The sequence below is a fragment of the Gymnoscopelus microlampas genome (genome assembly GCF_963454915.1).
Source record: "Gymnoscopelus microlampas genome assembly, chromosome: 16".
Classification (NCBI taxonomy): domain Eukaryota; kingdom Metazoa; phylum Chordata; class Actinopteri; order Myctophiformes; family Myctophidae; genus Gymnoscopelus; species Gymnoscopelus microlampas.
In genome coordinates this window covers 3,351,942-3,368,254 of record NC_139953.1, presented here as the reverse complement: position 1 = coordinate 3,368,254, position 16,313 = coordinate 3,351,942, and the positions used below count along the sequence as shown (strand labels likewise).

Here is a 16,313-nt window from a genome sequence, read left to right as displayed (position 1 = left end):
AGCACGGCCTCAACAGCTGCAGCTGATTGCAACACAAGGATGCAACCAGTTACACTAATTCAAAGGCACCACTCTCTGAGCAAGACTCTTAACCCCTAATTGCTCACAGGCCCTCATTGGAAACAAGACCGCAAGGACTTTCATGAACGGACCTGTTAAAGGAATTATCCTTATCCTTATCTCTTCACACTGGGTGTGATTTTTGTTAGTGTGAGGTGCTTCCATAGAGAGACGCTCCATCAGCTCTGACCAGCGCTGTACATTTGTGTACAGTGATTGGACAGCTCTGATTGGCTAGAAAAAAAAACCTCGGACCGGCGCCTTCCAAAAGCGGCCGCCATGCGTCGCCTTTTGCTCATTTCTCATAGGATTTTATGTAAAAAGGCGGTGCCTATTTATTTTTTTAAGGACCAGATGTGAAGTGTTTACGTATACAGACCGCATGACACCAGAGAGACGAGAAAACCACAATAGTGACACTGACTAAACCTGGACTGCTTTAATAAATGGACACCAGTCACCACACACGCCTGACAGCGGGTCGCAGGTTCGATTCCTGAGCCCGACTGAGCCTGCCTTTGCTGCGTGTCACTCACTGTTTCCTGTCAGTCTTCACTGTACTATCCAAATGAAGGTGGAAAAGCCCCCCGATAAAAAAAAAACCCTGAAAAATGCTTATCAAGGTGTGAAGATCTGACGATAACTTGAGCTGAAATTAGGGACGGAAAAAAACACACATATGCAAAACAGCAGAGAGATGACTGTGAAAACATCCTGTGGTTTATGTTTTCACCAAAACAGCTTTTTAGACTAAAATGAATGTCACTTCTGTGTGTGTGTGTGTGTGTGTGTGTGTGTGTGTGTGTGTGTGTGTGTGTGTGTGTGTGTGTGTGTGTGTGTGTGTGTGTGTGTGTGTGTGTGTGTATAAAGTCAAGTCAAGTCAAGTAGTAAAGTAACTAAATACATTTACTCAAGTACTGTACTTAAGTACAATTGTGAGGTATTTTCACTGGAGTTTTTCCAGTTTTCAGTACTTTTACGTACTCTGCTCTCAGAGGCAACTACAATTATTTGAAAATTTAAATTTCTAGTTACTTTGCAGATATAAATGATTACATTATAAAACATACATTTACCACTTTAGCCATATTTTATACCTAGGCTATTTTAAAATAGCCGATCTACAAGCTCACAACGCGTTGTGAGCTTGTAGATTTGCTATTTTCAAACATTTTTGTACTTTTACTTTTGTTACTTTAAGTACATTTTGATACCAATACTTTTGTACTTTTACTGAAATAAATTTTAAATTCCAGACTTTGACTTCTAACAGAGAACTTCTACTTTGCAGTATTGGTACTTTTACTTAAATAAAACATTTGAGTACTTTTTCCACCACTGTGTGCGTGCGTGTGTTGTAGTCAGTTGTGTAAAGTAACTAAGTACATTTACTCAAGTACTGTACTTAAGTACAGTTTTGAGGTATTTTTTACTTTACTGGAGTATTTCCAATTTTCAGTACTTTTACTCCACTACATCTCAGAGGCAAATATTGTACTTTTACTCAGTCCACTACAATTATTTGAAAACTTTTGTTACTAGTTACTTTGTAGATTTTGATTATTATTACAAAACATACACTTCAGCCCTATATATATATTTTGGCCATTTGAAAATAGCCGATCTACAAGGTCACAATGCGTCGCGGCATTACTGTGAGCTTGTAGATCTTTTTTTGTTTTTACGTCAAATGGGACATTCTGCATAATGACTGCTTTTACTTTTGATACTTTAAGTACATTTTTATGCCAATACTTTTGTACGTTTACTCAAGTAAATTTTGAATTCCGGACTTTTACTTGTAATGGAGTATTTCTACATTGCAGTATTGATACTTTATCCCGATTTAAAAAAATAATAAAGAATAGCCGCACCGGATCGTGAGCTCACACATTGTGAGCTTGTGGATCGGCTATTAACTAAGTTAATTCTGACAAGCAATAAAGAAATAAAGAAAAGAAACACATTTAAACACACAAGCTAAAAGGAGACCAAAAGAAAACAAAAACTATGGTCTTGTTGCCCACATCGACAAACAAACATACTCATCACAATTATGGTAGATGAGGTGACCTAGGGGAAGGCTTTCCTGAACAGATGTGTTTTAAGAAGTGATTCAAAAGATGTATTTTTCTGATTGCCATGGGTAGGGCGTTCCATAGCCTAGGTGCTTGGACGGCAAAAGCCCTTTGTGACGACGCGTGTCTTCGGGACCTGTAGGAGGGCCGCCTCTGAGGATCTCAGGCTGTGAGGTGGATCATAGGGAGGCACCAGGTCTGTAATGTACTGGGGGACAAGACCATTTGGGGCTTTAAAAGTTAATAAAAGTATCTTAAAATCAATTCTAAAAACGACAGGAAGCCAGTGGAGAGTTGCCATGACCGGGGTGATATGGGCAAGTTTTTTTAGTGTAGGGTCAGAACTAGCCTGGCAGCAGCATTTTGCACCAACTACAGGCGAGAAATGGACTTATGGGTTAGACAGGTGTACAGACCGTTACAATAATCTAGGCGGGAAGTTTTAAAAGCATGTATGACCTTGTCTAAATCTGGAAATGACAGGGCGGACTTGATTTTTGCGATGGTTTGGAGTTGATAAAAACAGGTTTGGATTATATTTTTTTGACTTGGACATTGAAAGTGAGGTCTGAGTCAAAGAAGACACCAAGGTTTTTGGCGACTGGTTTCACAGAGCTGGATAGTGGATAGAAGAGAACAATCTCTGTCTTTTCTGTGTTCAGCTGAAGGAAGTTTTGTGACATCCACAAGTTTATGTCAGCGAGGCAGGCCTTTAGACCATCCGAGCTTCCGGCGGTTGGGCATCCGATAATAGCTGATCTATAAGCTCACAACTTGTCACAAATACATTAGGCATAATATTAATAGTACTGTCACTTATGTGCTCTATTCCTGTCTCCTTGTCTGTGTCTCTACCTGGATAAGAGCAATATTAGTACTACTGTGAGGTACTGGTGTTGTTAGGACCCAAATGCAGGGGCTGAACTCCAAACAAGGAACTCAAGAAGATAATTGATTGACAACAGATGAAGGCTTTGCTAGATAAATGTAGAAATACATATAAACATTACAAAGAGAACAAGTAGGGTAGGAGAGAACTCATGGACAAACTGGAGAAGAGAATGGGAGGGGCAAAGGCTGTGTCTTGTTTTTAAAAAGGGTTTACCTAAAACATTTAATTTGACATTGACAGTCATGTCTCTGCTGTGGTGTGTGTGTGTGTGTGTGTGTGTGTGTGTGTGTGTGTGTGTGCGTGCGTGCGTGCGTGCGTGCGTGCGTGCGTGCGTGCGTGCGTGTGTGCGCATGCGTACCAGTCTAACGGAAGAAGCGAAGCACTTATCTTCTCTTCTGATCTTCATAGCTTGAGAGCAGCTGCACTCTGGTTTTAAAAGCTGGTACACTTTACTATACATACTGTATGATGTCTGACAATATAAAACATTTACTATAAACACTGTATGATGTCTGACAACATAAAACATTTACTATAAACACTGTATAATGTCTGACAATATAAAACATTTACTATAAACACTGTATGATGTCTGACAACATAAAACATTTACTATACACACTGTATAATGTCTGACAATATAAAACATTTACTATAAACACTGTAGAATGTCTGACAATATAAAACATTTACTACACACTGTATAATGTCTGACAATATAAAACATTTACTATACACACTGTAGAACAGGAGAACTGTTGCGCCTTTCTTTGTCCTTTTGGTGAAGATTAACTGCAGGTGCGGTAGTCTCGAAAAAAAACATTAGGATAAACTGACAGAGAGACTCGCTCACTGCATGGAGGTTAAGGAAAACTCCTTAGACAAGACTTAAAGAAAAACATTTTTTTTTTATTTTGAGATGCCCATAATGTGCTCGGTGCTCAGTGGATTAAAAAGCAAACGTTTCAGTCCTCCCAGGACCTTCTAGCCTCGCGTAGCCAGACAATATCACACGACATACTATAATGGGCTATACACACTGTATAATGTCTGACAATATAAACCATTTACTATACACACTGTATGATGTCTGATAATATAAACATTTACTATACACACTGTTTAATGTATGTCAATATAAAATATTTACTATACACACTATATAATGTCATATTGCATCAGCTTTATCTTTTTTTCTCTTTTTTCTAGCAAATATTACTTGACATTGATATTTCTGAATAATAAAACAGGACTAAAATAAAAGTTTAAAAGCCCTGCCTGGGACAATGCTGCTTTACATGTACACTCCGGAGGTAGACAAGGTAGGAAGCAGCCTAAATGGCTCTGGTCATGTGTACATTTGCACAAAATGAAATAATCTAATAAGTGAAAAACAGATCAACAACTGTTTTATACCTTTATAAACTCAAACAATAATTTTGGTCACACTTTGTGACCAGTGGTGGGAGTGTTTATTTATAGCATTAATAAAGTCGAAGCTGTGCCTGACGCACACTCTGTTTTCATTCTACAGTCTTTGTCCCCCTCCTGTGGACAAAGTGAATACTGCAAGTGAAATTCAGCACCATTATAAAGCATGGCTCAATTCAAAGATTTAAAGGGTTCAGTGAGAAACAAAGATAGATAGATAGATAGATAGATAGATAGATAGATAGATAGATAGATAGATAGATAGATAGATAGATAGATAGATAGATAGATAGATAGATAGATAGATAGATAGATAGATAGATGCCCCCTCTCCTTGTAATGTCGTGCAATAGCATAGTCCATGTTACCGTTTCTGATAGCGGCTTTGTGTTCAGCTATTCTTATTTTCAGGTTGCGTTTCGTTTGACCAATATAGACCATCCCACATGGACACTTCAACATGTAAACCACATGAGTTGTGTTACAATTAATAAACCTCTTTATTTTATCTATTATGTACCCATCCAGTCTGTGGATGATAGAAAATCTGTACTGGTGTTGGAACAATGGGTACATCTACCACAGGGATAATTGCCACATACTGTATCTCCTCACTTAACCAATTAGTGCCAGTAGCCCTACTGGGTGCTTTATACATAGACGTGACAACAGAGTCCCTTATGTTTTTGCCTCTTTTAAAACAAAACCTAGTTAGTGTTGCTATATTTTTCAAATTTGGGTCGCATTTCAGCATATTCCAATGCTTGTGGATGATGTTCTTCATTTCTTGAGACAAGGTGTTAAACTCGGAGACAAAGGGGACTCTATTATCTGAAATGCTTTTGTTTATGGGTTCCAAAAGTGTCTCTCATTTTACAATTTTAGTTTTACTTTCTGCTGCATGTATGATGGATATCTTGTAGCCCCTCTATCGAAATCTATTATGCATTTCGTTTGCCTTTATCTTAAAATCTGCAGGATCACTACAAATGCGCTTGAGGCGCAAGAACTGTCCATATGGAATATTTTCTACTAACCGTTTGGGGTGGTAACTCTGAGCGTGTAGTACACTGTTCCGATCTGTCGGTTTACGGTAAATAGTTGTTTTGAAAAGTCCATCAGATTCTACTGAGATTCGCAAATCCAAAAAGTCTATTTGATATTTGCTGTGTACCATAGAACATTTTAACGTGGGATGTGTCCCATTAATGTAATTGTTGAATTCCACCAGCTCGTTTTCTTGGCGAGTAAAAACCATCAGGATATCATCTATATATCTTTTCCAGTATATCACCTTTTTCAGAAATGGAGAAGCGGCTTGGTTTGGGATAAAATGGGATTCCCAATGACCCATAAATAAATTGGCATAATTAGGCGCAAATGTAGACCCCATATAGCAGTACCCTGGGTTTGAATAAAGAACTTGTTTTCAAACATAAAATTGTTGGATTTCAAAATGAAGTTTGTTAAGCCCAGTAAACAGTGTGAGGGGATATCGTCTCTTGTACCCATAAAATAAGACATTCCCGCAGGCCATCATCGTGAGGTATATTGGTATGAACAACAATAGAATGATCTTGTCATTTTTACTAAGTTCCTCGAGAGCTTTTCTCTCAGAAGCAGTCACATTTTGGCGTTTATTTACTTTATCTGATGATATGACAAGTTTCTGGATAGCCTGCTCTACCAATTTACTAAAGGTGACCAGGGTTGGATTCAAAGTGCTGGTGGGACAAAACTTAGATGATTTCATTAATTTGTTCACAGGATTAATCGGTACAGATTGGTCAATATTTCTGAAGTGGTTTTTAAGATGCAACAGTCTAAAGAATTTATAACAGTCCACGTTTAGCTTAAATGCATTGACCTTGTTTGTAGGTACAAATGAAAGTCCTTTACTTAAGACTGGTTGCTGGGCAGGGGAGAGATGACAGTCAGATCTATTTATTACCGTCTGTTGCTCTGGCTGTGGGTGACCACTGTGTGCGGGATGGCGTTTCTTCTTGCCCCGCCTCGTCCTCTTGCCCTGGCCCCACCTCGTTGGTGGTAGTAGCTGTGCTGTCGTGGGGCATCCCTTGTTTGTACGTCTAAAAAACGCTCATCTTGGGAGTAGGTTGAGTCGCTTGATAGACCGGGATCAGATTCTTCAGTCAGATTGACATGTTCTGGGTTCCATGTCTTACGTGGCCAGCGTCTCCTCTGGTGTGTGGCTTCGCGGCGCTTTTTTCCTCCTTCTTGGTGCCAGTTGTAGACGGTTCCTTCTTTATAGTCTTGGGCATGTAGTTCGAACTTGCTCCTCTTGAGAGCAAGTTAGTGAATTCATCAGAGCTGATCTTGTCGCATAACTTGTCCTTGATTTGTTGAGTCTCTGATTTAACTTTCTCAGCTTATTTTGCTGTTTGTTCAATAGTAAGTAGTATCAGGTCCATGGAGCATTTGTTTAATACTTGTTCCCATTTTTGTATGAAGATGGTACAATCTCAAGGCGGACACTCTAACCACAAGGCCACTGAGCCGGTGTATTTTTGGATTGGTCATAAGAAGAACATTTGGATGAGGAATGGTAAATAATTGTAGCATGTATCTCCCTTAAAGGGACTATGACACGGCCCGAAAAAATCATGTGTTATACTGTACGTCACGTGGTCTCTATGAAAACAGTTTGAAAACCGCGATATCATGTATTGTACAGTGGCTCTGCTCTGCTCCGCTGACCTGTCCTCTCGCACTGTGACTGCGTGAAACAGACCGGGACAAAATGAGGAAGTGACCTATACATAATTTGTCTTTTATTTGTAAATGTGGTTATAAAAAAAATATATTCCCCTTCAAATCTCTTAGTTTTACCAACATTGTTCATGTGAAGTAGTTTATCTATGCTTATTTGTTGAATTGGTAAAAATCGCTATTGTTTGAACGCAAACATGGCTCTGTCTCTCCGAGGGTGCTCTCAGCTCTCCTCGGAGCCGCTCTGTGCCGCCTCTGGTCGGGGGAGAAATGGAGACACGCATGGCGGGTTCGTGGCCGTCATACTGTAGCTTGTTTCTAAACAAACTATTCATTGTTTTATTCATTCATTCTTCGGCATCTTTGGTTGATCATCTGGGTTACACAAACAGTAAGCTGAGTGAGCGCAGTTTCATTCACAACATTAGCCTCGTCACGAATCTCTCCCTCAAAGCGCTGCCTGTAAGCACTAAGCAGACATAGCTGCGGAGTAGTGGGTAAAGCCGCCCAAGACCTCAGTGGACGGACGGGGATAAATACGAGTATTGTGTCACTCACCAGCAGTGTTGCCAGATTGCGAGACAAATACGCATCTATATATAGATGCAAGATTCGTGAGTTGCTGTGATAGGAGAAGGATATCAAACGGAACACAACCACCCTATAGACTAATCATTGTGTATGTTCCTGCACAGTGCACTATACCTGCACCCACCCAGTGATCTTGGTACATAGAAATAATTGATCTATTGAAGATTCTGACTTTCAAATGTACATATGTTTTGTTTTGATTGTATTGCTGTATTGTTGTATTGTGCTTTCTGCTTTGGCAATGTAAACGTATGTTTTCTCATGCCAATAAAGCCCTTTGAATTGAATTGAATATAGAAAATAGCCGATCTACAAGCTTACAACGCGTCTTCATCAAGTCGCTTATAATAAGCAGACATGGCAACACTGATCTCTACGTCGCGCCCCCACGGCCACCTGACTACAGGATTCAAAATTCAAACAGCGACCAGTACCTGACTACCTGTGTGTTTGTTTATATACCCGGCATGGAATCCAACATGGATGAGTCGCATGATAGCCTGGTGGGTTCTGTGGAGGACTTTTCCCCCCCACCTTCACCTCCACCGCCAGACCTCACTGACGGCAGTGAAAGTGAAGACGACGAGGCCTATCCATATGAAGCGTTTGGTGTACAACCGTATATGTTTGAGCCAACCGTCGAACCCGGTGTTGTGGCCCCAGCAGCAGAAGCCGAACAGTCGGAGCCACATGTCCGAGAAGGGTTGGCCGCAGATCAATGGTAGGTTTGCGTTTATATTGTTGTTCGCTTGGATGTAATAAATGGGGGTAAAATGATGTGTGGTTGCTAGAAACATTGGTGTTTTACCTTATTCAGTATAATTCAGTTTCGTGATTTTCATCTATGTATTTTCATCATTCCTTCTAACTCTATGGACCAGAGCTTCTGTAATGTTCTCTAGAACATTGGTTCTCAAAGTGGGGTCCGGGGACCCCCAGGGGTCCTTGAGGGGGTTCCAGGGGTCCCCAGCAAAATGTGTGAATATAGCATCACAATAATTTTATACTTTGGCTATTCAAAAATAGCAGATCTACAAGCTCATGAGCTTGTAGATCTGCTATTTTTGAAAAATCTTGAAGACTTGTGCAAATCTTTGAATATATTTATTATTATTCTGGGGGTCCCTGGCACAAAAACAATTTCAGATGGGGGTCCGCGGCCAAATATATATCCATTTGGGGGTCCCTGGCATGAAAAAGTTTGAGAAGCACTGCCTTAGTGCATGTATATAACTAGTGATTTAGAATCACATGGAAACTCCACACACACTCTGTGGTGTAACTTCACCACAGAACAATGGCATTATTCCAATAGAACCATGACACTAACGGAGTCATCTTACTAACAAAACCATGTAATTTTCACATATCACCTTGTTATGTCTAACAGATATCAATAACAGACCCATGTCAATAAAAGACACCATGTCATTTTCACTTCGAACTGTAATGTCATTGGTCTTGTGGTCTTCAGTAACAGATGTCACTAACAGAACCTTGTCACTAATGGAACCATTTCATTTTCACATCTAATGCCCTTGATGTCATGTAACCTTCCTCTTCCTAGGTGCGAGTGTGGTCGTTGCCAGCTCATGGCTTCAGGTCGGGAGAACAAATGCTGCAGAGAGTATTTGGAGGTGGGTGCTATTTCAACATGACAATTTCAGGTTTTTTTTTCAGTGTTTGTGTTGACAGTATACAAGCATATAGCTTGAATTTTAATTCTAAAATGTGCACCCATCATTCACACCCCTGTAAATGTAAGCCAAAAAAAAGGTATAGCTATTCTATAGATATTACTATATGTGACATGTCCATGGCAATTAATCTACAGATCTCTAGCTATTATCTATCTCTATCTTTTTAGATCTATGTGAATGTGAGATCTATCTATATATCTATCTATCTATCTATCTAGATAGATCTCCTCCAAGGCTAATGATAATGGTGAGGGTTGTGTGGCAAAAAAATAAAGCTGTCCATGACTCGGTCTGCTTTCTAACAGGTGATGGACAAGTTTGGACAGGTGGAGACAGAGCTGCATTGCATCACGGAGCATCCTGGTTTTGCCGCTGTTTGCCTCAGTCCCTGGGTCCTGCAGATGGAATATTCCATCATGCTGCAGTACTACGGGCCACTTGCTCCTACACCTCAAAATGAGTCCTTGGAGGCGTAAGTATTTCTGGCTAACAGTAGTTTACATATCAGGCTGACTTTGAAGTCATTGATTATATCGCGGGTGTACCAAATCAGACCATCACATCTAAAATGTTTAGTAAAATAAGCATAGCATCCTGAGTGCAGTAAATCTTGTCTCACAGCCTGTCTCTCTGTCCAATAGGCAGTATCGGCACACAGCTTACCGGACGTTTGTGCGCTGGTGTTGGGGATATCTGGGAGAACATAACAGAAAGGTTGTTCCCTCCTGTGCGGTCACCAAGATTCGCTCTACCTTTCCGGACACTGCTGGGAATTATGTAGGCTTCAAGCTGCCCCCTATCACTACCCACCTTACAGATGCCTAAATTGTAAAAGTTACAATAAAATGTAAAAAAAATGTTTATGGTTGTGTTTGATTTCTTTACGGAAATGTTTCATTTATAATTGTACAATTACTTATTACAATGTTGACAATATATTTAAAATGATCAAACTGTACTATATTTACAATGACTTGACAATCTCAACAGTGTGTATTTACCATCATTTATTTACAATAATTACTGTGACCAGGGGTCATTGCCATGTTGGCTTGCGAATTACATTTTTGCCACAGACATACAACATGCAGATCAGGAGAATGTTACTCTGAGGTATTCTGGAATGTTGAGAGAAAAAGGAAAAATGCATATTTGTATCCTGTGTGTTGGCCATGATGTCATTTCTGTTGGGACGGCTGTGCAATTTGTGTTGTGACTAAGCTTACAAGAGACACAATTTGAACATTTCTCTTAGCACGCCATCAGCCAGCAAATATTCACAGCTTATCATTGTAGACTGTGGCCCCATGTAATGACCTGGCCACCAGCAAACTGCCCTCTACTTTCCACATTCCACACCTGACAATATCACCGAGACAGTTTGTTTATTTTTGGACCACAATTCTTATATGAGACGATTCTATGATGATCCAATGTTATTCTCCATAGAGACATTACTTTACGAACCTGGGGATGAACGGGTGACGTCAGGACTTCTGTACTCTATAGATGCAGTACAATGGTCTATATATGCAGTACAGTGGTTTATAGATTCAGTACAGTGGGATATAGATGCAGCACAGTGGTCTCATATAGCTATAGATGCGATGCAGTGGTCTCATATAGCAATAGATGCAGTACGGTGATCTCATGCAGCTATAGATGCAGTACAGTGATCCCATGCAGCTATAGATGCAGTAAAGTGGTCTCCTTTTTACAATAGGCAGAAATGACATATTTGTACAGCATGCAAAACACTGCATGGTTCTTGCCCAAAACTCCATGAGATAGGCAAACATTTGACATGTCTGTACAGGGGAGGCTTGTAGGTATCCATGTAACCCAAGACTGTATGTTTATGTTTCTATCGCATACCGCGACCATCTGGATAGTGCTACCTCAGGATCCGGCCTCTCATATTCGGCAGAAAGTGCCGCTGGCACTTCAATGGCCTCTCTCCTCCCCTGAAAAGGACGTGGATTGTCCACCACTTCCTCCAGGAGCTGCTGTAAGGTGTCCACATAATCTAAGACAAAACAAGACATGCAGAACTCAAAACCTGCTGCACAAATTCAGGCATCAGATTGTTTTCATACTATAACTATCAAAAGTGATTCTGTGTCCTATGTAAGGTTTAGCTAAAATACATTTTCTAATCCTTTTCATTGGATGTCTAATGCACATGGAAAAAGCTCATTGACAAAAGAAGTGGCTTACTCAACAGGTGTTCTTTGGTGGAACAGGTGTATATATATATTAACAAAGTACTTATTTTATATTCCTGTAAAACTGATCACTACAGAGGCAGTAAATATCACAATAAATCCGAGAATATAGCCTTGCATATGAAAATCCCAATAACACTTCTATATCAATCCTTATTGGAACTTACTGCATGTGGGCTTGACCTTCACAGGCGTGAAGGAATAGTCTCCCTTCTTGTACTTGGGGAAGCGGACTTTCACCTTGGGCTTCCCATCTGGCCTCATGACTCTCGCACGGTCTGCATTCTCATTGTAGTGCAGGCACGCCAAAAGCAATCTAAATATAGTGGGACAATTAGAACTACATCACATTCAGTAAGAGGATTCAACATTATGGAACATTTTAATGAGTTAAAAATGTTTTACAGTCTGTACTAAGCTGCAAGCATTCTTACAAAATTAGACCATAAAGTCACCAACCTGCACAGCATTCCTATGAAAGGAAACACCACATTCTTCGGGGCGAAGCGAAGGATCAGGCTGTGGAACGACTCAATAGATGAGGTCTGTTGTCGGGGGCTGATCTTGGCGACGTCTTTCAGCAACTGGCCTGTCAGCATCACAGCACCAAACCTTTCACAGGCTTTGGTACCTATAAAGCATTATAAAACATAACAAGGAGGTAAACATAACCTACATTTCTTAATTCAGTTATCAGAGTGGAAAACTCATAACATTGTCATGACAAATATAAATTGTGCACTTTTCATTTTCCGCACTCCTACTCATGTGTTATCTATGACTACTTATCTATGACTACTGTAATGTTTGAGGTAGCCAGTCAATAGAATCACAGTTCTCAGATGTGAATCGATACACAAACTGGAGAAACATTCATAAGTGACTGACATGTCTGTCTGCCTCTGGAATGGTGTGCGCATGTCCACACAATATGAAGACTGCACTGCCCTCTACTGACCATTGGCAGCATCTGAATTCTTTGAACTACTCAATAAAGTACATTACAACACTCACAGATTTTCGTGGTGTTTAGGCAATTAGGTGTTCAAAAACAAGAGGGGTTTATTTGCCAAATATTCATAACTGCAGGTACAAGAATCCAAATGTCCCTCACTGACTGCTAATACTACAAAACCATATAAACTCAATGAAAACCTAGATTATAATCACAGGTGAGTAGGGGTAAGGAAAATGAAAGTGTTGTTCAACTACATAACCACATGACACCAATGACATACATGGCAATATGTTCTTCAATACAATCAATATTGAGAATAAAGCAATGGAGAAGTATTTGTAGGACATCATTAATAAGCTGTAGACAAAGTAAATTTCTCACTTGGTGAAAGCCATGCTTTGTTTGTAAGCGGTTCATGGGTACAGTTGGGGAAGAGCTGATTGCTGTGTTGGTGGACATTCTGCACGTGGTTTGTGATGGAAGTCCACTTAGCCACAGCTTCTTCACCACTCTGTGACGTGGATGTGCTCCAGTACAGGTGGTTGATCGAACTCTTCCGCCACTTCCTTACGTCCTCACAGCCACGCTCCTTCCCAAGTGCCTCTAGCTTCTTGGACAGGCCTTTGAAGAGGATAAAAGAGAAACAATTTGCACAAGTAAATACATAGTTTACACATGCTCAGATTGATAACAAGTTGACTAAAAGTATGTCTAGAATTTCATTAATTACACTAATTCACTGTGATTGCTTGGCTCAACAACCTTTGGCCACGTGCCAGGCATCATAGAAGTGCTTGATGTCTTTCTTCTGCTCCTTCATGTACTTCTGGACTTGTTGGTGACGATCTGTGACAAGGGCACCTATTGTCAACCCAGCTGACTCCAGAAACTTCAGGCTCCTGGTGAAACCTGCAATCTCCATATTGTTGCTGTAACGAACCCCAGGCTCATTACTCTGTCAACAAAAACAATTAGCAATATGTTTGTTAATGCACAGGTTAATTGTGGACAAAGAAATGCTAACGACTATGAACATTACACAATTCCAACCTGCACAAGCTGGATGTCCAGGATCCTGTTCTGGTCCAGATCCATCATGGTGTATGAGCCATACTTCGCACTGTGGCCTGTGGGGTGAGAGAGACTGTTATTACTGCATTTGCATTTCTACAAGTAAACAGCAGTGGCTCTCCATCTTCGATGCCACACTGGTCAGGCATCCACGTTGAATACTAACCCGGTGAGTCCGCTCTCATGTCCCCTCCCAAAGTAATGGGTTTGCCAGCTTCCTTGGCCACATCTATCACCTTGGCCTGCTCCAGCTTCCATTGGTGAAGAACGGTTGGCTGGAGGTAGGCACGTTGGTGGCGGTAGTGAGTCCTCGGACAGATGGACTGGAGCCGGAGTGATGACAGAACCTAAGTGAATAACAAGAAAAATATGGTCGCTAATACTAAACCAACGTGTTGAGCTGTAACTGCAGCTGTTGATGATTCTACACATCAACTTACCTTGTGGACTTGGGTAAATGAAGCCCCATTGAAAGCCACCGCCGCAGACAGCAGGATGTTCCCAGCTGGGAGGTTCCCAATATAGGGCTGGCTTTGCCACTTGGCTCGACGCTCACAGGGGAGGCAGATCTAATGGATAAAGAGCAAAAACAAATATTGATAAAAGTGACAATGACAAATAATTGTGAACAATAGTTATTACACATGATTTAATTACCTGGGTGACAGACAGGAAGGTTCCAATCACATGCTTCTCCAGTGTACACGTGCGGGTACAAGTGGGACATGTGTTGAGCAACAGCAGCAAGTTGTCCTCAAACACAATGTACTTCCTTGCACTGCACGGTGGAGTACTGGAGAGGAGATATTACAACATATTACAACGGATATAAGATTTTATAACAGACACAAAGGGCAGAGGCTCATCAAAGAACATTAGATTATTACCTGTGAATATCCTGTGCGACATTCTGAGATAGACGGTCATCTGGCACATATGTGGCATCAGACTGTGTCTCTGTGTCAGTGTCCATGCTCTCCAAGTTCACCACATCTTCAATCCGTGACCTTTTTACAGGTGTGGATGTAGGTGTGGAGTTTGGTGTAGTCTCGGGTGTGGATGTGGGTGTGGATCTGAACAGTGGCTCTTCATCTTCGATGCCACACTGGTCAGGCATCCACGTTGAAGCATCCCTAGTGTTCATACACACCTGGGTTGCTAATCCACACAAAGACACAAAACTTAGACAATAAAAACCAATGTGCATGCAACTTGGAAGACAATGCTGGCAAAATATGTTCTGTAATGCTATTCATTGTATTCGATCGCAGACATTGTGGTTACAGAGAGTGTAATGGAATAGGCTAATAACATGAACCACTTAGTTTCAAACTGTTCAGCTCAGTGGCCTTGTGGTTGTGTCCACCCTGAGTTTGGGAGGTCAGGGTTCAATTCCCCTGCCTCACACTACAGAAACAGAAGATAGGCTCCTGACCTATGAGCCACATAGCTCTGAAAGGCTTGCTTACTTTCAACTAGCCCTAGAATAGCTGTGATATTACATACATTTCATGTATTCCAAAGAAAACTTCCTTTGGTAAGCACAAACGTAAGGGGCACACAATTGACAGGCGTCAATTTGTGCTTCCCAACGGAAGTTTTGATATGTTCAGTCCTGCACTCATTTCTAGCCCCTCACCCAGAGAGAATGTCGCCTGTGTGCAGCACGTGGAATTTTACTAAACACACATTTTCTGACAGAACCTTCAAATGGATATTAAACTAGAGGACAATATGTGACTCCAAGTCTTAGGAATTAATTATTGGGTGAGTACACACCCAGTGCTACACAAATGAAGGCCGCCCAGATCAGTCTGCTAACCGGGCAGGGATAGGACCGATCTATGGCTGTGTATTTTGGAATACATGAAATGTATGTAATATCACAGACATTATAGGGCTAACTCTCAACCTGTTGCCCCTATTTTGGGCATGTTAACCTGGCATCTCTATTTTGGATAGGTACAGTAAGTCATTATAACCTAGGCAAAGATTGATTGACAAAAACAGCTTATCTCCAAGCTCACAATACATTGTGATATGTTGTGAGCTTGGGGAAGTTCATATACATTATATAGGGCTACTGTATACAACCAATATAACTTGAATTGATGTGTTTTTAGTCACACACACACACACACACACACACACACACACACACACACACACACACACACACACACACACACACACAGTAAGTATATACTATAGTACTATACTAGTACTATTACTACTAGTACTCTACAAGTATATACTATATATACATACACACTATAACTTCGATTGCACGTCTCTCTCTCACACACGCACAGTCGCACACACACACACACACACACACACACACACACACACAGTAAGAACAACATAACATATGGCCGATATTCGGACGATAACTTAGACACACACACACACACACACACACACACACAGTAAGAAAAACATGACACCTGGCCGATATTCAAATGATAACTTAGACACACACACACACACACACACACACACACACACACTCACTTTTGCTCCTTCTGTGTGCTTTTGGCAAGTTCATTTGAACCGTCGCGGTTCTTTGTGACACAGCAT

At 40.8% G+C, this 16,313-nt stretch overlaps 2 protein-coding genes across 2 annotated transcripts in view; both read left to right on the top strand.

Annotated features, from left to right (window-relative positions):
* Positions 1-16,313, top strand: part of LOC311063456 (protein NLRC3-like) — a 621,663-nt gene that overhangs the window by 395,247 nt on the left and 210,103 nt on the right. The gene's annotated exons all lie outside the window — the stretch shown is intronic.
* Positions 8,247-10,304, top strand: LOC311063771 (P2X purinoceptor 7-like; the record flags this gene model as incomplete). Its single annotated transcript, XM_084083372.1, has 4 exons — positions 8,247-8,500; positions 9,347-9,416; positions 9,785-9,951; positions 10,121-10,304. The coding sequence occupies 4 exons, from the start codon at positions 8,247-8,249 to the stop codon at positions 10,302-10,304; spliced, it is 675 nt and encodes a 224-aa protein (XP_083939498.1).